This window comes from Amblyomma americanum, chromosome 1 (assembly GCF_052857255.1).
Source record: "Amblyomma americanum isolate KBUSLIRL-KWMA chromosome 1, ASM5285725v1, whole genome shotgun sequence".
NCBI classification, from domain to species: Eukaryota; Metazoa; Arthropoda; class Arachnida; order Ixodida; family Ixodidae; genus Amblyomma; species Amblyomma americanum.
Window position 1 is genome coordinate 3292793 of NC_135497.1, and position 26853 is coordinate 3319645.

The 26853-nt window shown below is 47.2% G+C and overlaps 1 protein-coding gene across 3 annotated transcripts in view; it reads left to right on the forward strand.

Moving 5' to 3' along the window:
- PAPLA1 (Phosphatidic Acid Phospholipase A1) overlaps window positions 1-26853 on the forward strand; it is a 142541-nt gene that overhangs the window by 80532 nt on the left and 35156 nt on the right. For all 3 annotated transcript variants that reach the window (XM_077642100.1, XM_077642094.1, XM_077642107.1), the window contains one exon: window positions 8243-8440. In XM_077642100.1, the coding sequence (XP_077498226.1) occupies window positions 8243-8440 (198 nt within the window). The remainder of the gene's footprint in view (window positions 1-8242; window positions 8441-26853) is intronic.

Consider the following 26853-nt stretch of genomic DNA (forward strand, 5'->3'; position numbering starts at 1 on the left):
CGTGGACTACACATGCTTCAAAGCTTAAATTTAGCATCATGCGGACTATCTGCGTGTGCAGGCTATGCATGATTTTGTTTCTTTAGATCGTCTGTCAGAGCCAGAGAAGGTGGCTATGAAAGAAAAAAAAACGTGCCCAGAGTGGGCGCGTGCGACATTTCACATCATGGTGAAATGAGCTCCGATATGCAAGCAAATGCTGTCGCGGTAGCTAAGAGTGGCTGGTTTCCAGGGCTTGTATTTGTGAGCACATGTGCAAATCCTCATGAATATAAATAATAAATGCAGATGTAACTCCACGGCTGGCACAGTCACAACGGTTGCGAAGGCTCGCAAAGGATGAAGAGCCGTCTCAACAGCATTTGAGCATGCGCAAGGACATGGTGGCTTCCACCTTATGTAAAAAAAAAAAAAAGCATTTTCAGCCTGAGTTCGTCCCTGTGGACTATACACCCAGTGCGGTCTATAGTCTAGAAATTACGGTACAATATGTTCGATATTTCTCGAGCCACACTTAACAGTTACACTTAATGTCTCAAAAACACTTTTTAAACAGCTGCCTGAGCCATATCTGGTATTTGGAGATTTTAGTGCACACTCTGGGTTTGGGGGAAGTGAACAAACTGACACTAGAGGTTGTATTTTGGAGGATTTTATTCTGTCCGATAATGTCTGCCTGCTCAACACGGAGAAACCTACCTACTGCTCTCCAAGCTCTGGAAAAATGAGCTGCATAGACTGCCTCTTAGTTCATCTGTTTTTATCAATTTTAAATGGGGTGTTCTCAACAACCCCTACGGAAATGATCATTCTTCTGTGGTAATTAACTTGTCATCACCATCATCAGTCATTCCAGGCAAACCATGTCGTTGGAAGCTCGACAAAGCTGACTATGCACTACTTCGGGAAAAGGCCACACTGGACATTTCTCTCGGTTGATCGGGAATTTTTCTCGGATGATCTTAGTGTCGATAAACTCAACGCAATGTTCACAACTTGTATTATAGCTACTGCACGTCTAGCCATTCAGCAATCTTTGGGAGTTATACAACAAAGCCACCATTTTTTAAATCGCAAAAACACACCGTAGAAACAAAAGGCTTCCAACAAGCGACAACACAAACAAACCATACAATAATTTAATTACAATTCATGAAATAAACAAAGTTCTATCTACTGGCAAACAGACTGCCGTGATCCGATACATTGTGAAATGCTGGCACATCTTTCTTTGCCCTCTGTAGAGGCACTTTTGAGATTTTCTAACAAAATATGGACGTCGGAAAAATTACCCGAGGTGTGGAAGAAGGTGGATATAGTACCATTCTTGAAACCAGGAAAACCACCAACCTCTCCTAGCAGTTACAGGCCCATAGCCTTTACAAGCTGTTTTGCTAAATCATTTGAAAGCATTGTGAACATTAGGCTGATGTTTGTACTTGAATCTCGTGAAAATTCTCGACATCCACCAGTGTAGATTTAAAAAAACCTGTTCAACAACTGACCATCTTGTCTGCCTTGAAAATACAGCCAGAGAAGCCTTTATACACAGACACACTTGGCCTGGCAGCTCTTTTTTATCTGGAAAAAGCGACGGCTGAATACAGACACCTAGGACAGCCAACAAGTAAAAACAAAACCCCAAGGCAACAGACAGCCCAAGCCTTGCAGCCTCCAGCAAAGGACTGATGCAACCACCCACCCAGCAAGAGGATTGCTGGGGTTAATGTGCAGTTTAGGACATTAACAGCGCATCTGTTAGGAAAAAAAGAACCTGGCACTTAGAATCATTTCAGCACTAAGTTAAGGGGGAGGGGAGGGGGGGAAGCAGATGGCAATGCCACCTTGTAAATTCAGAAACAACGCACCCGAGTTCGACCATGCCTCGCTGCATTTCAGTTTCTTCTTAAAGGTAGCAAGCAATAAAAGCTGAGTGGAAGCCGCTGAGCACACTAGTCACTAGACAAGTAGTGTGCCCACCAGCACAACTGTCTCGACAGAAGCGGAGCGGTAAGTAAACAAATGTCCTCTTTATTCTCACAGCACACAGCAGCATCAGGAATGGCGAGAATAAAAAAAATGCCGCAAAAAGTAAGGACTGGTCATTAAAAGAAAAAAATATTGTACCTTCACTAGACGATCTGACAGTTCCCTTCACGCGACTGAAGGGTCACACTGAGCAAGTGACTTGAATGCACCAACACACTCCGCTCCCGTTGTAGCCCAGTTCACAAGCAGTGCTGCTTCAGTTCAACACTGAGGATGCCTAAATGAGAGCAACATCGATAAAGCCATTCCTAAAGAGGAAAAAAATGGTGGTAGCAGGGTAAAAAAAAGCCACCAATTCAGGAAGGCCTTTGTTAAAGAAAAGTAAGTCTGGGACATATCTGGGGGCTGGGGAGCCAGTGTACTTTTTTTTTTTTTTTCGGAAAGAACAAAAGTGGAAAAGAAAAAGGCCACACTGCAGGAGCGCTCTAGTGCAGCCTCATTTTTTTTTTTTCTCTCTTGTCCCTCCTATTTTAGCGTAAGCTAGACCATAAGCTATGGGGTCGATGCATCGAGCTTGGAATAGAAATTGTGTTTCGATTCATACACGATATTTTGGTAATCCTGAGCAGCGACGAAGGGGTGTCGAGTGGCCAAAGTCGTAACAATGTTCACTGACGGCCTCACGAGAGTCTGGATAACAGCTCTGAACACGTGTACTGGCCTGTGAGCCAATGGGTCTTTCCATATGCTTCAACACACTCCAAGTCTGTAGAAAGAGCCATTGCAAACGCTTGTTTCATCAACGCTCTTGAAAAATCATGTCAACAGTGACAGGAAGATGCTTTCTAGAGACAAGCACATTGCCTTGAGGAAGCTGGTTACTCAGGCCTATCTTCTATTGCTGTAGCGGTAAGCATGCTTTTAGAAAGCCCAGGAAAGAACCCAACACAAGTGGCTGTCGAAGGAAGGCTTCGGTGATACCTTACCGGCATGCTGTATCACACAACGTGAACAAGATAGGAAATAGAGCAGGAATTCATGTACTCTTTTCTCCTCCAAAGAAATTGCACCAGTTGTGTAGAAGGGTTAATTCTGACACCCCTTTAAAGGGTCCCTGAAAAGGGTGTTTGAGGTTGTCTATAAAATGCTCGAATTACGTCGAGTAAAGGCCAACAAGCGTTCATGCCGCATACAAGACCTCAAAAGCGAGCCGGTAATTTACAACACAATTTTTAAAACTGCCGCTTCTACAACTAGCAGCAACCCGCAGTGCTGGGCTTTTGCTTGAATCCATGCTCGTTACGTCAGCATCCGCGCTCGTTACGTCAGCAGCGGACTGCTAGCATTGGTTCACGCCGAGAGGGCGAGTGCAAGGGGCCGGCGGAGGAAAGTCGGCATTTCAGCATGCAGAAAGTGGCAAGAGGGGAGAGAAAGGCGCAAAGGCGCGGAAATTCAAATTTTGACTACAGATAACTCAGCTTCCACAAAACGCACCTAAAAAATTATTGCTGGAGGATATTTGTGAGGCGGCATCTTTTAGCATCCCAGGCACAACGCATCTTTGTTGAGACCCCCTTTCACAGCCCCTTTCAAGAACCCGATTGTATGACAAGACACTGTCCGTGTCTTGTAAACTGTGAAAAAAAATGTGACAATATCTATATTGCCCATACAGGAAGGTGCCTGAATACAAGAGCACAAAAGAAATCTCAAGGATGTAAACTCGGGCCATTAAGCAAGCACTGCAGCCAGTGCGAAGCAAACCTGCCTTCACAGGAACAGCTGTTTGACCGGGACACCACCACAAGGGTGAAGAAATTCTCTGACAGGTGTGTCAGCAAGGCTTCGTCTGAGCAAAAAAGAGCTCCTGAATAATTTGAGGGATGGGGAGAAGGATGAAGTATAATGATGGATGCATGAGGTATTTTTCTTTCCTTGTCGAAGCCACGTCGAGGCAGTAAATGTAGCTGTTAGTCAGCCCCTGTGTTTGTGTCCTTTTCTTGTCTCATCAGTGTTGCTACTGAGCTGTAGTCCTCTGCAGACAAAATGTGTATAAAATTGATTTTTGTCTTGAAATTGTGTTGGTCGCCTGAATTGTTTTCATGGTACTAGTAATTCATGACTGTCTTTTTCCTTAAAGGAGTGCATACACCTAAATTTTGGGTGCGTGTTTTCTTTGTAATGATGCATAAGGCATTACTATACATGGATTACCATGTCGTATTCACCTACGACTACTAAATAATTTGTAATCAGATTTCTCACTCATGCTGTTTCAGTTTAAACATCCAAACAGCAGCTCTGACGTCAAAGGGGTGCTTGGGTCATGCGAGGCATAAAAAAACTGGGATATAATCGCTGTTTCATCATTTTAATTCACTTTAACGTTAAACCCAGCTTAACTCAATAGTTGGAATGGCAACAAATGGAGATGCGGTGATTATATTGCAATTTTTAATACTAACGTGACCTAAGTGCAACTTTGGTAGTCGCAGAGGGATTGAAACCGAAACTGCATGAGAGAAAAATTCGATTATAAATTATTAAGCGGTTGTAGGCAAACTCCGCGTGGTGATCCACGTATCCATGGATCCATGTAATGTCTTACGCATCACTGCAGAGAAAACATGCCACCAAAATTAGGTGTCTATACTCCTTTAAATCATATTCTGTGATAAATGTTTTGAAATAGTGCACCACCCCAGAACTGCCAGTTTTACTGTTTTGAGGAAAATGCTACATTTCCCGGTAGCATTTTCTGATGTCAGGGGGCAGCACCATTTGAAACGCTTTTACATCCCACTCGGACTGCAGCTCGTAAACAAAGTGGAACATAGTTGCTCATGCATGTTCACTCCAGCTGGTATATTACAAGCTAGTGCTGCACATAACATATTGAATTTGGCTGGTGTACTTTGTGCCCCTCTGCAGCAGACGCAAAGAGCACTGGCCATTGATAGCAGTGACATTTCTTGTGTCTGTCTCCTAAACTGTGCTGTTTACTGCGTGAAGACAATAGAACCTGCTTATATCGAACTCGCAAAAAAAAAAGCCTACAAGATTGATATAATGTGTAATTTGATATGAAAGTAGCAGTAAACTTAACAGCGTACAAGCACATTGAGATGGGGAAAAAAAATGTATATCTATGATAGCCACTTACTGTGCGCAGATTACCAAGCGAAATAGTTGTTAATTTTTTATGTTTCTTCATCTTGATTGCCTCAGAGAGAATACATTTTAATGTTATTGATGTACTCCATACAGCTGAGACTGTAGCCTTTTATCGTTGCGCAAAAACGACAAACAATGCTGAGCGCATGGAGCGCGTCGAAGCACATGGGCACAGGTTCTCTCAAGTCCTTGTCGCAATTCGCATCAGTGGTGTCCTGGTTATCCATTGGAAATGATCTCTTCCTAATCAAGCTCTCCCGTAGTCTCAATGTCATTGTCCACGGAAACAGTCACCTGCGGATGCCCCATCACAAATAGCACCAAGAAATTCGAACTAGTTCCACAAATCGTCAAGATCCTCAATGGCTTCGTTGAGCTCACCCGACAAAGAATTTGCTCTGTCTTCTCCTGGAAAGCAGAGCCCACAGTGGCGGAGGTGGTTCTGTATAATTGTGTTTTGGATATCGTTCCACGACCCACTCAGCACAGACAGGGCACCTAAGAGGTGGATTTTTAGGTCTCTTCCAGTGCTCAGGTTCTGCAGTAGCAGTTCAGTCAGACGTTTCCTGCAACCAACCTTCACCTCGCGCATTATCGAGAGCCCGTGTAGTGCGCAATATCAGTGCCTGTTAAACAACCCAGGTGGTCAAAATTATCTGGAGCCTTTCACTACGGCGTCCCTCATAGCCAGAGTCGCTTTGGAACGTTAAACCCCAAACTTAGTTCAAGGGTTGACGCACCAATAGCATTCAGCGTCAGGAGGCGAAGTGCAATGTTGCTGAAACTAGCACTGCAGCTGTGGACACAGCCGTTGTCTACGATGAGGCAGACGTTGCGATGTTTGCCCACCAGGTTGTTGTTCCAAGTCTTCAGCCACTTGGCAAAAAGTTTGCAGGTCATTCTCGCTCTTCGATTGGGCCTGGAAGTCACCGGAACCAAAAGCACACCCTGCAAGCTTTGTAGAGACTTGCTTCTTACACTGGGTCTCTTCTACTCTGTAGCCCAAACGTCAGCCTTGTTCTTGAAAATGGTGCTAAGCGGGCTTCTCAGAATCTTGAATGCTGTAGTGACTTGAGATTTCTTTTCACCATGTTCAGCTTGCTCGATAAATTTCAGTTTCATGGAAAAGGAGAGGTTCTGTCGTTTTTTGGCTGCCCTCACGCGAACTCAGAGACAGCAAAAACCATGGCCGCATGATGCACCGGACATGCGCACTACGTGACCATGTGGTGTAACTGCTGCAGTGCACTGGAAACGCATATTCTGGTTGGCTGGGTGTGCATCCACCACCTGCATAGCATGATAGCACCAAGAGTTCTGTGCGGGAAAGCTAACCCCAGAGTTGTGCTGAGGGAAAGCCAGCTTCTTGAGTCTCGAGTTGCCCAGAGTTGATCGGATGGACGTGACAGCTAATTTTTGTGCGATGTAGCCATACATTTTCCTATACATTCACGTTGTATCTTTACGGTGCTGAGAAATAATTCGATCTAACTGAGTTCGATATAATCAGGTTCGACTGTGCGTTGATTCGTGCCATGGTGTGGTGGTTTCATGCATGCTTAACTCTTTCCTTACCGTGCAAAAATGGCCAATTTTGAGGGCTTTAAAATAAAAGTTATTGCTTCAAGAAGTGCTAAATGCATTGCACATTGTAATACATGAAACTATAGCTTATTGGTTATACTTCCAAATGAAAAAAACGCCAGAGTTGTGTGTGCAAGGCTTTCTAAAAATTTATTGGTTAAATATGCTGGTAACACAAAAAGAATACAAGAAAAACAAAAATAAGCTGCTGCAGCCAGCAATTGATTACAAAAAATTTAAATATACAACACGTTGCACATCTTCTCAGCTACCATTCTTGCGATTTTCATCTGCGTATATAATACACTGCACTTTCCGTGGCCTTTCAAGTTGGGCAATCTACCCCCCCCCCCTCCCCCTTATGTGTTGCCCTAACCTAAGGGCCTTTAAGGGTAAATTGATGATATTACTGCTGTGCCACTAGAGGAAGCAGTCGCGTGAGGGCATGGAATGGAGGTGTACTTTACACTTGCTCCGAGTTCTGTTCTTGATTTTTTTTTTAACAGCAGAGCTTGCAGTTCCTTCTTTTTTCATTTTTTTTTTCTGTTGGTTGTGAATGGGTTGGTTCTACGGGTGAAAGGGGGTGTCGCCTTCCCTGACATCATCATAATCAAAAACATGGCGCATATGGTAAAATATCTTGGCAGTATGTTGCAAAGATCCTAAAGCACCAAATGAAGCCACTCTGATCATTTACAAATCAAACGCAATACATAAAATACAACATGGATGGCAAAATGAAATGCGCGAGCATGCGCTGATGTCACGGGCCCCTGAGAGGAAGGCTCATCATCGGAACTGGAATCCGACCTTTCCGCAAGGTTGTCTAACTCGCCGCTGCTGCTCTTAAAAAAAAAAAAGAGAGTAGGGCTCAATGTAGCTTTTCGCCTTCTAGGAGTGCACAGCGCAAGAGACGTCATGATCGCCGACTCTTGGACTACATCCGGTCAAAGTTTCATTCTTCACATCATCTTCTCGCGTTAAACAATAAAAACTTAAAGCAAAGAGTGTTATAAAAGCATACGAGATGGCGCAGCGTTTCCAGGAGCGCTGACCTTAATTTTTGGCGGCAGGCTCGAAACGTGGGTCATGTATGGCCTATGGTGTGGTAAAGAAAGAGTAAACATGCTGCAGCAAAAGTGGAAAATTGAATGCAGTTTCTCCTGGGTTGGTGCTCTCCGACAGCGCAAATGAGAGGCTGCTGCTTATTTATTCTTGTTGACAGCGCGTTTAAAGCACAGGGTCAGAAGAAACACAGAGGACGACGTCACTCAGCGCCTGTGACGTCGTCCTCTGTGTTTCTTCTGTCCCTGTGCTTTAAACGCGCTGTCAACAAGAATGGATCATTACCAACTAGCCCGGCAATTTGTCCTATTCATGCTGCTTATTTAGTGCTCTGTCGATGGTGCTAGGCAACTTGGCCAAGGCACATGCTCAAGTACGTTTCTGAATGTGCTCACCAGTGAATGCTCCCAATGTCAAACCTTCCTTGCAGAGCTCAAAGAGAGCCTGAGCCGAATGGGCTCAGATCTGAAGCAGCGGTTTATGGATTCACTCCGGTACACTTGGAATTCGCTCAATGAGTTTGCACGTGCTCACCGCTCCTCACCAGTACAAGTGGAGGCAGAGGTGGACCGTGTTCTCCAAGAAGAAATCAGCCGCCAGGCTGATGCCGCAGAACTGGAGAGCACAGGCAAGCGATGTTTCGTCACTCTAGCCATTGTGTGCCCTTCAACTTTTGCACACATGCCTAGTGTGGCCTCTGCTAGATGACAAGCTAATGCAGTACGCAGCACATCAGGCTTGGAACGAAAACATTTTTGACGGAAGTCCGCCTGGTTGGGTTCTTAAAACAATAGTTGAGAGAAAACTGACGCTAACCAATATTTTATTTTTGGCCAACATTTCGGGGCAAACTCGGTCTCTCCTCCACGGGTGACTAAAATGTGTGCCAGCAGCAGCGGGGGGAGCAGACTGACTCTGCTCTCCTCAGGAGAGAGGAGACGACGGATGCCTTGTGGCTAGCAGGGTGGTTAGAATTAAAATTTAGGTAGTGGTCGGTATGAGTCGGCTTGAAGCTGGTATGAAGCCGACCCATACCGGCCGCTACCTAAATTTTAATTCTAACCACCCTGCTAGCCACAAGGCACCCGTCGTCTCAGTCTGCTCCTCCAAAGCAGAAAGAAAAGAAGCCACTGTTTTCACCGACCTACAGAAAAATGGCTACACATGTGGCTTTATTCAATGCGTTGGTCGCCGACAGGCTCGGAGGAACTGGGGGCCAGCCAGCAGTGAAACAACAAAACATGCTTGCGTTGTGCTTCCATATGTAAGGGGAACCAGCGAGGCACTTGCATGCATTCTGAGAAAACATGAAATCTACGTTTCTCACAAATCCGTTTCAACAATCAGCCGCTTCATACCACGAACGAAAGACTGCATCCCCAGAGAAAAACAACCGGGTGTCGTTTACAAAATCCATGCTCCAAATGCCTGGCCTCATACATCAGCAAAAACAAAGAACCTCCACCAACGAACAAGGCAACATAAGAATGACATCCGGGTAATGAATGCAGAAGCCAACCCCCTCGCCGACCACGGAATAGCCTTATTTTTACAGATAGTTACCTGCAGGTGGATGGGGGCGAAATTTCATGCACCTCAAGTTATGGAAATCATAGTTGGATATGTCTGAAGAGCAGAGCTTCAAGTAACCCATACACACCCGCTCCAAGTGCATCTGTTCTCAGAAATATTAGTTCATTTATTCAGGCACCTACAGCACCCTTATCAGCATTGTTGTAAGGGGAACTAGATTAGAGCACAAGCGATAACCCCCTGATGTTTGTGCTACACTTCCTAACCATGCCATTTGCCAACTTTTATTCAGTCTGTATGGGGGCACCACACCCTCCATGATTTTATGAACAAGTGTTGCAGAAGAGCTATCTATTCTTTCCAGCAGCTGAGATGCAAGAAACTCTCTGAAAAAGCGATTCTCTGCGGGTGTGTTTTTCAGTGTGAGGCAAGATTCTTACAATTGATTACAAAGCCAGTTAATAATGATTTTAGTAATAAATTATAAATTTTGTGGTTTACAGTTTCGAAGGCTTATGAGGGGCGGAGGGTTGCGGTTTAGTTTAGACTGCCTGGGGTTGTGCGCTGACATTGCATGGCACAGAAGCGTTCTTGTGTTTTGCCTTCATCGAAATGGGATCGAAACTGTGACCTTGGGATCGGCAGCCAAACAGCTAAGCCACCATGATGGCCCAGTAACGAAAACAGTTGTGATATAACAATCGGGGATTTTTTGCAAACAATAGTGTATATGCATGTAACGCATTAGCGATTTTTCATTGCATGCAAGATGTTTTATTCATACTGAAGCAGAATGGCAGCTTCTCCCATAAGTCCTTGCTGTATTTTATTTAAAAAGCTTCCTTCAGACCAATATCTAAAAGAATATTCAGCAAATTGTGCATTTCAGTTGTGACCAATGTGTGGTTGCTGACATTGCTTGAACCCATGAAATTAGGGGACTGTCCAAGTCACTTCAGGCAAAACTGTAGCGCGAAAACCTCGTTCTCATTAGGAAGCCACACATTCAGACAGACGCCGCACTCACAACTAATTTATTGCAAGAAGACATGCTGAATAAGAATACCAGCAATACAGACTAAACAAAACAAAACACAGGTGGACACGTGCCAAAGGCCATAATAAGTTCAATACACATTGTAAAACATCTTGAAACAGAGACAGTGTTTCAAGTGTCAAACTAACTCAGCCAGAAGCTCATCTTACTTTCTAATTCAGGTGGTCTAACAAAAAGCACCCTACTCAAAAACGTTGCTTTGAGTATTCTGGATATTGTTATTGCCCTTTTAAATTTTGCCCAAAAAACTTGCTTCCATTCACTGCTGCAGCTGCTTAGGAGAAAAAGCAGGCCATATGCAGTGCAAAGAGAATTGAGGAGGAGAGTTGTAGTTTAAGATTATCAAGGGGTTTTATAGCATGCCAGAGGTTTTTGATATTATCCATTGCAAACCTTCGCGTAGGCTTCGGAAAACGGTGGTCCGAGTTGGCCAGAATTCAGGTGTTCAGGGATTGCAGTGACACCCGTGGTGAATATCGTAAACTGTGTTGAAGTTATAGACTTTGAGATTGTCGATAAATGCACAACTGCCTAGCAACAAAATCAGTGAAACAGATGCATTAACAAATCTATAGATATAACAGTCCAAGAGATGAGAGGTAAAAGAAGCAAAAAAAAAAAACGCTTTTCAGAAGATAGTGGCAACCTATGGCAACAGGTTTTATTGGCCTCTTCCAGATGGCGCCACCATCCATAAGCCTGCTTACTGCTAACTTTCCTGCTCTAATCCGAGAGCAGAAAAGCTAGCAGTAAGATAGAATTTGAGGAGCGATTGAGAGAAATACGGGAAGAGCAGGAAAGTTTTCAGTTACTTGCACATGAGGAATGTAAACATAAAATGGAGAAAGCGAACTAGAAAACTGACAAGCAAATATTTGGACAGCAGTTGGGGGCAAATCAGGCCGACCGACCGACGGACGGACGGATGGACGCACGTGTTGGCTCCCGCACGCCAGTCTCGTTCTGCACGCTTTGTGTGGTGACTGAAATGATGCCTTATGTGTGATGGAGTCGCTGCGACTGCTGGTGTTTTGTAGCAACTACCTGCACTGAAAACTGACCGTGCCTATTTCATTTTCCTTTGTATTTGTTGCATTAAGTATTGACTGTTCACTAGGCCAGTTACACGAGTATATCAGCAGCATGAAGGATGAAGGATCAGCTGCAGATAATAACTATTTCTGCGCAGTTAATGTTTTGCGCGGTTAATTTCTTCTCCTAATGTGACGAAAGGAAATGTTTTGCAAACAGTGTTCACAATCAGGAAAGGCATGAAAGCAGTCAATCACCATAAAGTGAGTGCTTTGACTGGTGTGTTGTCTTCAAGAAATTCGCCCAGCCTGCAAACAGGCCAAACCGGGTCTACAAATGCTGTTTGTTTCCAGGTATGGTTCTCGAAAGCTGTCTTACTGAGGCAACACCGCAGCAGCCTGTCATGTTTCTCTGCAGTTTGTGCAGTGTGACAAGATGTTGTGCAAAAACTTGGTTCAGCAACTTGGTGACAGCCCGCTGGTGAACGTGTTTGATTGATGTCACTGTTGCGTTTCCGCACTGTGACACGGGCTTTAGTGGCTTGTTCAGCACAAAAATCATGCACGTAGATGAATTTTCCTCTGGATAATGTTAACTAAGGTAGGTTGATTGCGCGATGGCTAATTCTTAGCAGACAAGACATGTTACGTGAGGACGAATTTCATCAAAAGGTGTTTTTTTTTGCTAACAAAAGACAAAAAAGCAAGGAAGGAGAAAATATTAAAAATGACACATTCACGAAAAAATCCGACAAAATCGGCCCATAACCAGTAACCAGCTGTTTTAAATCCAAGCATCCCCACCTACAGTATGACCAAAAACCATTGGCTCACTTCGACCTCATGCAGCTTAGAAAACTCAGTCAAGCAATGATTGTGGAAAAGAAAGCACTTCCTCTAATCTGGTAAAGTACTACTATTTTTTCTTAGAGTTTTGGAATCTCTGTAATCTCCCTTTCTGAGGGGACACGCCGTCAGTCCTTACAAAGTCGCTCGCATTCCCATATGGCAAAAATATTTCCAGACTCAGCATACATCTGTGGTAATTAGGCCGACTTGGAAAAAAGCCATTCCTAAGTCAAACTCATTATCAACATCTAAGGTGCTGTCACCCGACAAAAACTTCTCGCGCAGAAGCATTTAACAACGTTTGTTGATGTATACACATTCACATTGCCACACAGAGAACACCCTGAACATCCTGAACCTGAAGGTCAGCACCGTAACTTGCTCAAATGCCAGTAAACAGCCATTTGTCCCAATAAAAAGTGTAGGAACGCGCGAATGCAAAAATTGATGCGGTCTGTGAAAGACGTGCTATGCCGGACCCCTCCGTCGGTCATTCAGTCAAAATGCCCAACAGCCCCAGGCAGCTCTTTATTCCACCTGTGCAGGGTTTGCAAACATGCTCGACAGAACTATCAAAAAGAAGTCTGAGAACAAAGGTGCCTTCCTCGCTTCCGGCGAAGCTCATTGTTAATTTCAAGTATCTAAGTCAGTGAATCGCAAAAGAATATCGACCATTCACAAGGCATCGAGGTCCTCGGAAAAGAGCTGAGAAATATTACCTCTTTTTTTGTAGTTCACTCCTATTCACTGCTTCAATAATGTCTGGCACCACTCTTTTTTTTTTAAAATAACCGCAGCTTCCTGTTACATTCGGTCTGCCACCGCAGTGTGCTTATTTCAGCCAAACGGGGAAGTAGGACCCAACATGTAGCCAGCAGGAGCTATGTCTTCATCCGAAAGTGGTGCTGGCCTAGCAAGGCTTGGATGCAACATATTCCGTGTAATAACCACAGCTTCCTGTAACAGTCGGTCTGCCGCCGTACTAGTCTTAGTGCAGCCAAACGGGATAGTAGGGCCCAACATGTAGCCAGCAGGAGCTGTCTCTCCGCCATGAAAGGTGTTGGCCCATCGAGGCTTGGATCCAAATATTCCATGTATTAACCACAGCTTCCTGTTACAATCGGTCTGCCACGGTACTAGTCTTAGTGAAGCCAAACAGGATAGTGGGGCCCAACATGTAGCCAGCAGGAGCTGTCTCTCCGCCATGAAAGGTGCTGGCCCATCGAGGCTTGGATCCAAATATTCCATGTATTAACCACAGCTTCCTGTTACAAACGGTCTGCCACGGTACTAGTCTTAGTGAAGCCAAACAGGATAGTAGGGCCCAACATGTAGCCAGCAGGAGCTGTCTCTCCGCCATGAAAGGTGCTGGCCCATCGAGGCTTGGATCCAAATATTCCATGTATTAACCACAGCTTCCTGTTACAATCGGTCTGCCACGGTACTAGTCTTAGTGAAGCCAAACAGGATAGTAGGGCCCAACATGTAGCCAGCAGGAGCTGTCTCTCCGCCATGAAAGGTGCTGGCCCATCGAGGCTTGGATCCAAATATTCCATGTATTAACCACAGCTTCCTGTTACAAACGGTCTGCCACGGTACTAGTCTTAGTGAAGCCAAACGGGATAGTAGGACCCAACATGTAGCCAGCAGGAGCTGTCTCTCCGCCATGAAAGGTGCTGGCCCATCGAGGCTTGGATCCAAATATTCCATGTATTAACCACAGTTTCCTGTTACAATCGGTCTGCCACGGTACTAGTCTTAGTGAAGCCAAACGGGATAGTAGGACCCAACATGTAGCCAGCAGGAGCTGTCTCTCCGCCATGAAAGGTGCTGGCCCATCGAGGCTTGGATCCAAATATTCCATGTATTAACCACAGCTTCCTGTTACAATCGGTCTGCCACGGTACTAGTCTTAGTGAAGCCAAACGGGATAGTAGGGCCCAACATGTAGCCAGCAGGAGCTGTCTCTTCACCATGAAAGGTGCTGGCCCATCGAGGCTTGGATCCAAATATTCCATGTATTAACCACAGCTTCCTGTTACAATCGGTCTGCCACTGTACTAGTCTTAGTGAAGCCAAACAGGATAATAGGGCCCAACATGTAGCCAGCAGGAGCTGTCTCTCCGCCATGAAAGGTGCTGGCCCATCGAGGCTTGGATCCTAATATTCCATGTATTAACCACAGCTTCCTGTTACAATCGGTCTGCCACGGTACTAGTCTTAGTGAAGCCAAACGGGATAGTAGGACCCAACATGTAGCCAGCAGGAGCTGTCTCTCCGCCATGAAAGGTGCTGGCCCATTGAGGCTTGGATCCAAATATTCCATGTATTAACCACAGCTTCCTGTTACAATCGGTCTGCCACGGTACTAGTCTTAGTGAAGCCAAACAGGATAGTAGGGCCCAACATGTAGCCAGCAGGAGCTGTCTCTCTGCCATGAAAGGTGCTGGCCCATCGAGGCTTGGATCCAAATATTCCATTTATTAACCACAGCTTCCTGTTACAATCAGTCTGCCACGGTACTAGTCTTAGTGAAGCCAAACGGGATAGTAGGACCCAACATGTAGCCAGCAGGAGCTGTCTCTCCGCCATGAAAGGTGCTGGCCCATCGAGGCTTGGATCCAAATATTCCATGTATTAACCACGGTACTAGTCTTAGTGAAGCCAAACGGAATAGTAGGACCCAACATGTAGCCAGCAGGAGCTGTCTCTCCGCCATGAAAGGTGCTGGCCCATCGAGGCTTGGATCCAAATATTCCATGTATTAACCACAGCTTCCTGTTACAATCGGTCTGCCATGGTACTAGTCTTAGTGCAGCCAAACGGGATAGTAGGGCCCAACATGTAGCCAGCAGGAGCTGTCTCTCCGCCATGAAAGGTGCTGGCCCATCGAGGCTTGGATCCAAATATTCCATGTATTAACCACAGCTTCCTGTTACAATCGGTCTGCCACGGTACTAGTCTTAGTGAAGCCAAACGGGATAGTAGGACCCAACATGTAGCCAGCAGGAGCTGTCTCTACGCCATGAAAGGTGCTGGCCCATTGAGGCTTGGATCCAAATATTCCATGTATTAACCACAGCTTCCTGTTACAATCGGTCTGCCATGGTACTAGTCTTAGTGAAGCCAAACAGGATAGTAGGGCCCAACATGTAGCCAGCAGGAGCTGTCTCTCCGCCATGAAAGGTGCTGGCCCATCGAGGCTTGGATCCAAATATTCCATGTATTAACCACAGCTTCCTGTTACAAACGGTCTGCCACGGTACTAGTCTTAGTGAAGCCAAACAGGATAGTAGGGCCCAACATGTAGCCAGCAGGAGCTGTCTCTCCGCCATGAAAGGTGCTGGCCTATCGAGGCTTGGATCCAAATATTCCATGTATTAACCACAGCTTCCTGTTACAAATGGTCTGCTACGGTACTAGTCTTAGTGAAGCCAAACGGGATAGTAGGGCCCAACATGTAGCCAGCAGGAGCTGTCTCTCCGCCATGAAAGGTGCTGGCCTATCGAGGCTTGGATCTAAATATTCCATGTATTAACCACAGCTTCCTGTTACAATCGGTCTGCCACGGTACTAGTCTTAGTGAAGCCAAACAGGATAGTAGGGCCCAACATGTAGCCAGCAGGAGCTGTCTCTCCGCCATGAAAGGTGCTGGCCTATCGAGGCTTGGATCCAAATATTCCATGTATTAACCACAGCTTCCTGTTACAATCGGTCTGCCATGGTACTAGTCTTAGTGAAGCCAAACAGGATAGTAGGGCCCAACATGTAGCCAGCAGGAGCTGTCTCTCCGCCATGAAAGGTGCTGGCCCATCGAGGCTTGGATCCAAATATTCCATGTATTAACCACAGCTTCCTGTTACAAACGGTCTGCCACGGTACTAGTCTTAGTGAAGCCAAACAGGATAGTAGGGCCCAACATGTAGCCAGCAGGAGCTGTCTCTCCGCCATGAAAGGTGCTGGCCTATCGAGGCTTGGATCCAAATATTCCATGTATTAACCACAGCTTCCTGTTACAAATGGTCTGCTACGGTACTAGTCTTAGTGAAGCCAAACGGGATAGTAGGGCCCAACATGTAGCCAGCAGGAGCTGTCTCTCCGCCATGAAAGGTGCTGGCCTATCGAGGCTTGGATCTAAATATTCCATGTATTAACCACAGCTTCCTGTTACAATCGGTCTGCCACGGTACTAGTCTTAGTGAAGCCAAACAGGATAGTAGGGCCCAACATGTAGCCAGCAGGAGCTGTCTCTCCGCCATGAAAGGTGCTGGCCTATCGAGGCTTGGATCCAAATATTCCATGTATTAACCACAGCTTCCTGTTACAAACGGTCTGCCACGGTACTAGTCTTAGTGAAGCCATACAGGATAGTAGGGCCCAACATGTAGCCAGCAGGAGCTGTCTCTCCACCATGAAAGGTGCTGGCCTATCGAGGCTTGGATCCAAATATTCCATGTATTAACCACAGCTTCCTGTTACAATCGGTCTGCCACGGTACTAGTCTTAGTGAAGCCAAACAGGATAGTAGGGCCCAACATGTAGCCAGCAGGAGCTGTCTCTCCGCCATGAAAGGTGCTGGCCTATCGAGGCTTGGATCCAAATATTCCATGTATTAACCACAGCTTCCTGTTACAAACGGTCTGCCACGGTACTAGTCTTAGTGAAGCCAAACAGGATAGTAGGGCCCAACATGTAGCCAGCAGGAGCTGTCTCTCCGCCATGAAAGGTGCTGGCCTATCGAGGCTTGGATCCAAATATTCCATGTATTAACCACAGCTTCCTGTTACAATCGGTCTGCCACGGTACTAGTCTTAGTGAAGCCAAACAGGATAGTAGGGCCCAACATGTAGCCAGCAGGAGCTGTCTCTCCGCCATGAAAGGTGCTGGCCTATCGAGGCTTGGATCCAAATATTCCATGTATTAACCACAGCTTCCTGTTACAATCGGTCTGCCACGGTACTAGTCTTAGTGAAGCCAAACAGGATAGTAGGGCCCAACATGTAGCCAGCAGGAGCTGTCTCTCCGCCATGAAAGGTGCTGTCCCATCGAGGCTTGGATCCAAATATTCCATGTATTAACCACAGCTTCCTGTTACAATCGGTCTGCCACGGTACTAGTCTTAGTGAAGCCAAACGGGATAGTAGGACCCAACATGTAGCCAGCAGGAGCTGTCTCTCCGCCATGAAAGGTGCTGGCCCATCGAGGCTTGGATCCAAATATTCCATGTATTAACCACAGCTTCCTGTTACAATCGGTCTGCCATGGTACTAGTCTTAGTGAAGCCAAACGGGATAGTAGGGCCCAACATGTAGCCAGCAGGAGCTGTCTCTCCGCCATGAAAGGTGCTGGCCCATCGAGGCTTGGATCCAAATATTCCATGTATTAACCACAGCTTCCTGTTACAATCGGTCTGCCACGGTACTAGTCTTAGTGAAGCCAAACAGGATAGTAGGGCCCAACATGTAGCCAGCAGGAGCTGTCTCTCCGCCATGAAAGGTGCTGGCCCATCGAGGCTTGGATCCAAATATTCCATGTATTAACCACAGCTTCCTGTTACAAACGGTCTGCCACGGTACTAGTCTTAGTGAAGCCAAACAGGATAGTAGGGCCCAACATGTAGCCAGCAGGAGCTGTCTCTCCGCCATGAAAGGTGCTGGCCTATCGAGGCTTGGATCCAAATATTCCATGTATTAACCACAGCTTCCTGTTACAAACGGTCTGCTACGGTACTAGTCTTAGTGAAGCCAAACGGGATAGTAGGGCCCAACATGTAGCCAGCAGGAGCTGTCTCTCCGCCATGAAAGGTGCTGGCCTATCGAGGCTTGGATCTAAATATTCCATGTATTAACCACAGCTTCCTGTTACAATCGGTCTGCCACGGTACTAGTCTTAGTGAAGCCAAACAGGATAGTAGGGCCCAACATGTAGCCAGCAGGAGCTGTCTCTCCGCCATGAAAGGTGCTGGCCTATCAAGGCTTGGATCCAAATATTCCATGTATTAACCACAGCTTCCTGTTACAAACGGTCTGCCACGGTACTAGTCTTAGTGAAGCCATACAGGATAGTAGGGCCCAACATGTAGCCAGCAGGAGCTGTCTCTCCGCCATGAAAGGTGCTGGCCTATCGAGGCTTGGATCCAAATATTCCATGTATTAACCACAGCTTCCTGTTACAATCGGTCTGCCACGGTACTAGTCTTAGTGAAGCCAAACAGGATAGTAGGGCCCAACATGTAGCCAGCAGGAGCTGTCTCTCCGCCATGAAAGGTGCTGGCCTATCGAGGCTTGGATCCAAATATTCCATGTATTAACCACAGCTTCCTGTTACAAACGGTCTGCCACGGTACTAGTCTTAGTGAAGCCAAACAGGATAGTAGGGCCCAACATGTAGCCAGCAGGAGCTGTCTCTCCGCCATGAAAGGTGCTGGCCTATCGAGGCTTGGATCCAAATATTCCATGTATTAACCACAGCTTCCTGTTACAATCGGTCTGCCACGGTACTAGTCTTAGTGAAGCAAATCAGGATAGTAGGGCCCAACATGTAGCCAGCAGGAGCTGTCTCTCCGCCATGAAAGGTGCTGGCCTATCGAGGCTTGGATCCAAATATTCCATGTATTAACCACAGCTTCCTGTTACAATCGGTCTGCCACGGTACTAGTCTTAGTGAAGCCAAACAGGATAGTAGGGCCCAACATGTAGCCAGCAGGAGCTGTCTCTCCGCCATGAAAGGTGCTGGCCTATCGAGGCTTGGATCCAAATATTCCATGTATTAACCGCAGCTTCCTGTTACAAACGGTCTGCCACGGTACTAGTCTTAGTGAAGCCAAACGGGATAGTAGGACCCAACATGTAGCCAGCAGGAGCTGTCTCTCCGCCATGAAAGGTGCTGGCCCATCGAGGCTTGGATCCAAATATTCCATGTATTAACCACAGCTTCCTGTTACAATCGGTCTGCCATGGTACTAGTCTTAGTGAAGCCAAACGGGATAGTAGGGCCCAACATGTAGCCAGCAGGAGCTGTCTCTCCGCCATGAAAGGTGCTGGCCCATCGAGGCTTGGATCCAAATATTCCATGTATTAACCACAGCTTCCTGTTACAATCGGTCTGCCACGGTACTAGTCTTAGTGAAGCCAAACAGGATAGTAGGGCCCAACATGTAGCCAGCAGGAGCTGTCTCTCCGCCATGAAAGGTGCTGGCCCATCGAGGCTTGGATCCAAATATTCCATGTATTAACCACAGCTTCCTGTTACAAACGGTCTGCCACGGTACTAGTCTTAGTGAAGCCAAACAGGATAGTAGGGCCCAACATGTAGCCAGCAGGAGCTGTCTCTCCGCCATGAAAGGTGCTGGCCTATCGAGGCTTGGATCCAAATATTCCATGTATTAACCACAGCTTCCTGTTACAAACGGTCTGCTACGGTACTAGTCTTAGTGAAGCCAAACGGGATAGTAGGGCCCAACATGTAGCCAGCAGGAGCTGTCTCTCCGCCATGAAAGGTGCTGGCCTATCGAGGCTTGGATCTAAATATTCCATGTATTAACCACAGCTTCCTGTTACAATCGGTCTGCCACGGTACTAGTCTTAGTGAAGCCAAACAGGATAGTAGGGCCCAACATGTAGCCAGCAGGAGCTGTCTCTCCGCCATGAAAGGTGCTGGCCTATCAAGGCTTGGATCCAAATATTCCATGTATTAACCACAGCTTCCTGTTACAAACGGTCTGCCACGGTACTAGTCTTAGTGAAGCCATACAGGATAGTAGGGCCCAACATGTAGCCAGCAGGAGCTGTCTCTCCGCCATGAAAGGTGCTGGCCTATCGAGGCTTGGATCCAAATATTCCATGTATTAACCACAGCTTCCTGTTACAATCGGTCTGCCACGGTACTAGTCTTAGTGAAGCCAAACAGGATAGTAGGGCCCAACATGTAGCCAGCAGGAGCTGTCTCTCCGCCATGAAAGGTGCTGGCCTATCGAGGCTTGGATCCAAATATTCCATGTATTAACCACAGCTTCCTGTTACAAACGGTCTGCCACGGTACTAGTCTTAGTGAAGCCAAACAGGATAGTAGGGCCCAACATGTAGCCAGCAGGAGCTGTCTCTCCGCCATGAAAGGTGCTGGCCTATCGAGGCTTGGATCCAAATATTCCATGTATTAACCACAGCTTCCTGTTACAATCGGTCTGCCACGGTACTAGTCTTAGTGAAGCAAATCAGGATAGTAGGGCCCAACATGTAGCCAGCAGGAGCTGTCTCTCCGCCATGAAAGGTGCTGGCCTATCGAGGCTTGGATCCAAATATTCCATGTATTAACCACAGCTTCCTGTTACAATCGGTCTGCCACGGTACTAGTCTTAGTGAAGCCAAACAGGATAGTAGGGCCCAACATGTAGCCAGCAGGAGCTGTCTCTCCGCCATGAAAGGTGCTGGCCTATCGAGGCTTGGATCCAAATATTCCATGTATTAACCGCAGCTTCCTGTTACAAACGGTCTGCCACGGTACTAGTCTTAGTGAAGCCAAGCAGGATAGTAGGACCCAACATGTAGCCAGCAGGAGCTGTCTCTCCGCCATGAAAGGTGCTGGCCCATCGAGGCTTGGATCCAAATATTCCATGTATTAACCACAGCTTCCTGTTACAATCGGCCTGCCACGGTACTAGTCTTAGTGAAGCCAAACGGGATAGTAGGACCCAACATGTAGCCAGCAGGAGCTGTCTCTCCGCCATGAAAGGTGCTGGCCCATCGAGGCTTGGATCCAAATATTCCATGTATTAACCACAGCTTCCTGTTACAATCGGTCTGCCATGGTACTAGTCTTAGTGAAGCCAAACGGGATAGTAGGGCCCAACATGTAGCCAGCAGGAGCTGTCTCTCCGCCATGAAAGGTGCTGGCCCATCGAGGCTTGGATCCAAATATTCCATGTATTAACCACAGCTTCCTGTTACAATCGGTCTGCCACGGTACTAGTCTTAGTGAAGCCAAACAGGATAGTAGGGCCCAACATGTAGCCAGCAGGAGCTGTCTCTCTGCCATGAAAGGTGCTGGCCCATCGAGGCTTGGATCCTAATATTCCATGTATTAACCACAGCTTCCTGTTACAATCGGTCTGCCCCGGTACTAGTCTTAGTGAAGCCAAACGGGATAGTAGGACCCAACATGTAGCCAGCAGGAGCTGTCTCTCCGCCATGAAAGGTGCTGGCCCATTGAGGCTTGGATCCAAATATTCCATGTATTAACCACAGCTTCCTGTTACAATCGGTCTGCCACGGTACTAGTCTTAGTGAAGCCAAACAGGATAGTAGGGCCCAACATGTAGCCAGCAGGAGCTGTCTCTCTGCCATGAAAGGTGCTGGCCCATCGAGGCTTGGATCCAAATATTCCATGTATTAACCACAGCTTCCTGTTACAATCGGTCTGCCACGGTACTAGTCTTAGTGAAGCCAAACGGGATAGTAGGACCCAACATGTAGCCAGCAGGAGCTGTCTCTCCGCCATGAAAGGTGCTGGCCCATCGAGGCTTGGATCCAAATATTCCATGTGTTAACCACATGTTACAAACGGTCTGCCACGGTACTAGTCTTAGTGAAGCCAAACGGGATAGTAGGACCCAACATGTAGCCAGCAGGAGCTGTCTCTCCGCCATGAAAGGTGCTGGCCCATCGAGGCTTGGATCCAAATATTCCATGTATTAACCACAGCTTCCTGTTACAATCGGTCTGCCACGGTACTAGTCTTAGTGAAGCCAAACGGGATAGTAGGACCCAACATGTAGCCAGCAGGAGCTGTCTCTCCGCCATGAAAGGTGCTGGCCCATTGAGGCTTGGATCCAAATATTCCATGTATTAACCACAGCTTCCTGTTACAATCGGTCTGCCACGGTACTAGTCTTAGTGAAGCCAAACAGGATAGTAGGGCCCAACATGTAGCCAGCAGGAGCTGTCTCTCCGCCATGAAAGGTGCTGGCCTATCGAGGCTTGGATCCAAATATTCCATGTATTAACCACAGCTTCCTGTTACAAACGGTCTGCCACGGTACTAGTCTTAGTGAAGCCAAACAGGATAGTAGGGCCCAACATGTAGCCAGCAGGAGCTGTCTCTCCGCCATGAAAGGTGCTGGCCTATCGAGGCTTGGATCCAAATATTCCATGTATTAACCACAGCTTCCTGTTACAATCGGTCTGCCACGGTACTAGTCTTAGTGAAGCCAAACAGGATAGTAGGGCCCAACATGTAGCCAGCAGGAGCTGTCTCTCCCCCATGAAAGGTGCTGGCCTATCGAGGCTTGGATCCAAATATTCCATGTATTAACCACAGCTTCCTGTTACAAACGGTCTGCCACGGTACTAGTCTTAGTGAAGCCAAACAGGATAGTAGGGCCCAACATGTAGCCAGCAGGAGCTGTCTCTCCGCCATGAAAGGTGCTGGCCTATCGAGGCTTGGATCCAAATATTCCATGTATTAACCACAGCTTCCTGTTACAATCGGTCTGCCACGGTACTAGTCTTAGTGAAGCCAAACAGGATAGTAGGGCCCAACATGTAGCCAGCAGGAGCTGTCTCTCCGCCATGAAAGGTGCTGGCCTATCGAGGCTTGGATCCAAATATTCCATGTATTAACCACAGCTTCCTGTTACAAACGGTCTGCCACGGTACTAGTCTTAGTGAAGCCAAACAGGATAGTAGGGCCCAACATGTAGCCAGGAGGAGCTGTCTCTCCGCCATGAAAGGTGCTGGCCCATTGAGGCTTGGATCCAAATATTCCATGTATTAACCACAGCTTCCTGTTACAATCGGTCTGCCACGGTACTAGTCTTAGTGAAGCCAAACAGGATAGTAGGGCCAAACATGTAGCCAGCAGGAGCTGTCTCTCCGCCATGAAAGGTGCTGGCCTATCGAGGCTTGGATCCAAATATTCCATGTATTAACCACAGCTTCCTGTTACAAACGGTCTGCCACGGTACTAGTCTTAGTGAAGCCAAACAGGATAGTAGGGCCCAACATGTAGCCAGCAGGAGCTGTCTCTCCGCCATGAAATGTGCTGGCCTATCGAGGCTTGGATCCAAATATTCCATGTATTAACCACAGCTTCCTGTTACAATCGGTTGCCACGGTACTAGTCTTAGTGAAGCCAAACAGGATAGTAGGGCCCAACATGTAGCCAGCAGGACCTGTCTCTCCGCCATGAAAGGTGCTGGCCTATCGAGGCTTGGATCCAAATATTCCATGTATTAACCACAGCTTCCTGTTACAATCGGTCTGCCACGGTACTAGTCTTAGTGAAGCCAAGCAGGATAGTAGGGCCCAACATGTAGCCAGCAGGAGCTGTCTCTCCGCCATGAAAGGTGCTGGCCTATCGAGGCTTGGATCCAAATATTCCATGTATTAACCACAGCTTCCTGTTACAATCGGTCTGCCACGGTACTAGTCTTAGTGAAGCCAAACAGGATAGTAGGGCCCAACATGTAGCCAGCAGGAGCTGTCTCTCCGCCATGAAAGGTGCTGGCCCATCGAAGCTTGGATCCAAATATTCCATGTATTAACCACAGCTTCCTGTTACAATCGGTCTGCCACGGTACTAGTCTTAGTGAAGCCAAGCAGGATAGTAGGGCCCAACATGTAGCCAGCAGGAGCTGTCTCTCCGCCATGAAAGGTGCTGGCCCATCGAGGCTTGGATCCAAATATTCCATGTATTAACCACAGCTTCCTGTTACAATCGGTCTGCCACGGTATTAGTCTTAGTGAAGCCAACCAGGATAGTAGGGCCCAACATGTAGCCAGCAGGAGCTGTCTCTCCGCCATGAAAGGTGCTGGCCCATCGAGGCTTGGATCCAAATATTGCATGTATTAATCATTAAACACAGCTTCCTGTTACAATCGGTCTGCCACGGTACTAGTCTTAGTGAAGCCAACCAGGATAGTAGGGCCCAACATGTAGCCAGCAGGAGCTGTCTCTCCGCCATGAAAGGTGCTGGCCCATCGAGGCTTGGATCCAAATATTCCATGTATTAACCACAGCTTCCTGTTACAATCGGTCTGCCACGGTATTAGTCTTAGTGAAGCCAACCAGGATAGTAGGGCCCAACATGTAGCCAGCAGGAGCTGTCTCTCCGCCATGAAAGGTGCTGGCCCATCGAGGCTTGGATCCAAATATTGCATGTATTAATCATTAAACACAGCTTCCTGTTACAATCGGTCTGCCACGGTACTAGTCTTAGTGAAGCCAACCAGGATAGTAGGGCCCAACATGTAGCCAGCAGGAGCTGTCTCTCTGCCATGAAAGGTGCTGGTCCATCGAGGCTTGGATCCTAATATTCCATGTATTAACCACAGCTTCCTGTTACAATCGGTCTGCCACGGTACTAGTCTTAGTGAAGCCAAACGGGATAGTAGGACCCAACATGTAGCCAGCAGGAGCTGTCTCTCCGCCATGAAAGGTGCTGGCCCATTGAGGCTTGGATCCAAATATTCCATGTATTAACCACAGCTTCCTGTTACAATCGGTCTGCCACGGTACTAGTCTTAGTGAAGCCAAACAGGATAGTAGGGCCCAACATGTAGCCAGCAGGAGCTGTCTCTCTGCCATGAAAGGTGCTGGCCCATCGAGGCTTGGATCCAAATATTCCATGTATTAACCACAGCTTCCTGTTACAATCGGTCTGCCACGGTACTAGTCTTAGTGAAGCCAAACAGGATAGTAGGGCCCAACATGTAGCCAGCAGGAGCTGTCTCTCCGCCATGAAAGGTGCTGGCCTATCAAGGCTTGGATCCAAATATTCCATGTATTAACCACAGCTTCCTGTTACAAACGGTCTGCCACGGTACTAGTCTTAGTGAAGCCATACAGGATAGTAGGGCCCAACATGTAGCCAGCAGGAGCTGTCTCTCCGCCATGAAAGGTGCTGGCCCATCGAGGCTTGGATCCAAATATTCCATGTATTAACCACAGCTTCCTGTTACAAACGGTCTGCCACGGTACTAGTCTTAGTGAAGCCAAACAGGATAGTAGGGCCCAACATGTAGCCAGCAGGAGCTGTCTCTCCGCCATGAAAGGTGCTGGCCTATCGAGGCTTGGATCCAAATATTCCATGTATTAACCACAGCTTCCTGTTACAAACGGTCTGCTACGGTACTAGTCTTAGTGAAGCCAAACGGGATAGTAGGGCCCAACATGTAGCCAGCAGGAGCTGTCTCTCCGCCATGAAAGGTGCTGGCCTATCGAGGCTTGGATCTAAATATTCCATGTATTAACCACAGCTTCCTGTTACAATCGGTCTGCCACGGTACTAGTCTTAGTGAAGCCAAACAGGATAGTAGGGCCCAACATGTAGCCAGCAGGAGCTGTCTCTCCGCCATGAAAGGTGCTGGCCTATCAAGGCTTGGATCCAAATATTCCATGTATTAACCACAGCTTCCTGTTACAAACGGTCTGCCACGGTACTAGTCTTAGTGAAGCCATACAGGATAGTAGGGCCCAACATGTAGCCAGCAGGAGCTGTCTCTCCGCCATGAAAGGTGCTGGCCTATCGAGGCTTGGATCCAAATATTCCATGTATTAACCACAGCTTCCTGTTACAATCGGTCTGCCACGGTACTAGTCTTAGTGAAGCCAAACAGGATAGTAGGGCCCAACATGTAGCCAGCAGGAGCTGTCTCTCCGCCATGAAAGGTGCTGGCCTATCGAGGCTTGGATCCAAATATTCCATGTATTAACCACAGCTTCCTGTTACAAACGGTCTGCCACGGTACTAGTCTTAGTGAAGCCAAACAGGATAGTAGGGCCCAACATGTAGCCAGCAGGAGCTGTCTCTCCGCCATGAAAGGTGCTGGCCTATCGAGGCTTGGATCCAAATATTCCATGTATTAACCACAGCTTCCTGTTACAATCGGTCTGCCACGGTACTAGTCTTAGTGAAGCAAATCAGGATAGTAGGGCCCAACATGTAGCCAGCAGGAGCTGTCTCTCCGCCATGAAAGGTGCTGGCCTATCGAGGCTTGGATCCAAATATTCCATGTATTAACCACAGCTTCCTGTTACAATCGGTCTGCCACGGTACTAGTCTTAGTGAAGCCAAACAGGATAGTAGGGCCCAACATGTAGCCAGCAGGAGCTGTCTCTCCGCCATGAAAGGTGCTGGCCTATCGAGGCTTGGATCCAAATATTCCATGTATTAACCGCAGCTTCCTGTTACAAACGGTCTGCCACGGTACTAGTCTTAGTGAAGCCAAGCAGGATAGTAGGACCCAACATGTAGCCAGCAGGAGCTGTCTCTCCGCCATGAAAGGTGCTGGCCCATCGAGGCTTGGATCCAAATATTCCATGTATTAACCACAGCTTCCTGTTACAATCGGCCTGCCACGGTACTAGTCTTAGTGAAGCCAAACGGGATAGTAGGACCCAACATGTAGCCAGCAGGAGCTGTCTCTCCGCCATGAAAGGTGCTGGCCCATCGAGGCTTGGATCCAAATATTCCATGTATTAACCACAGCTTCCTGTTACAATCGGTCTGCCATGGTACTAGTCTTAGTGAAGCCAAACGGGATAGTAGGGCCCAACATGTAGCCAGCAGGAGCT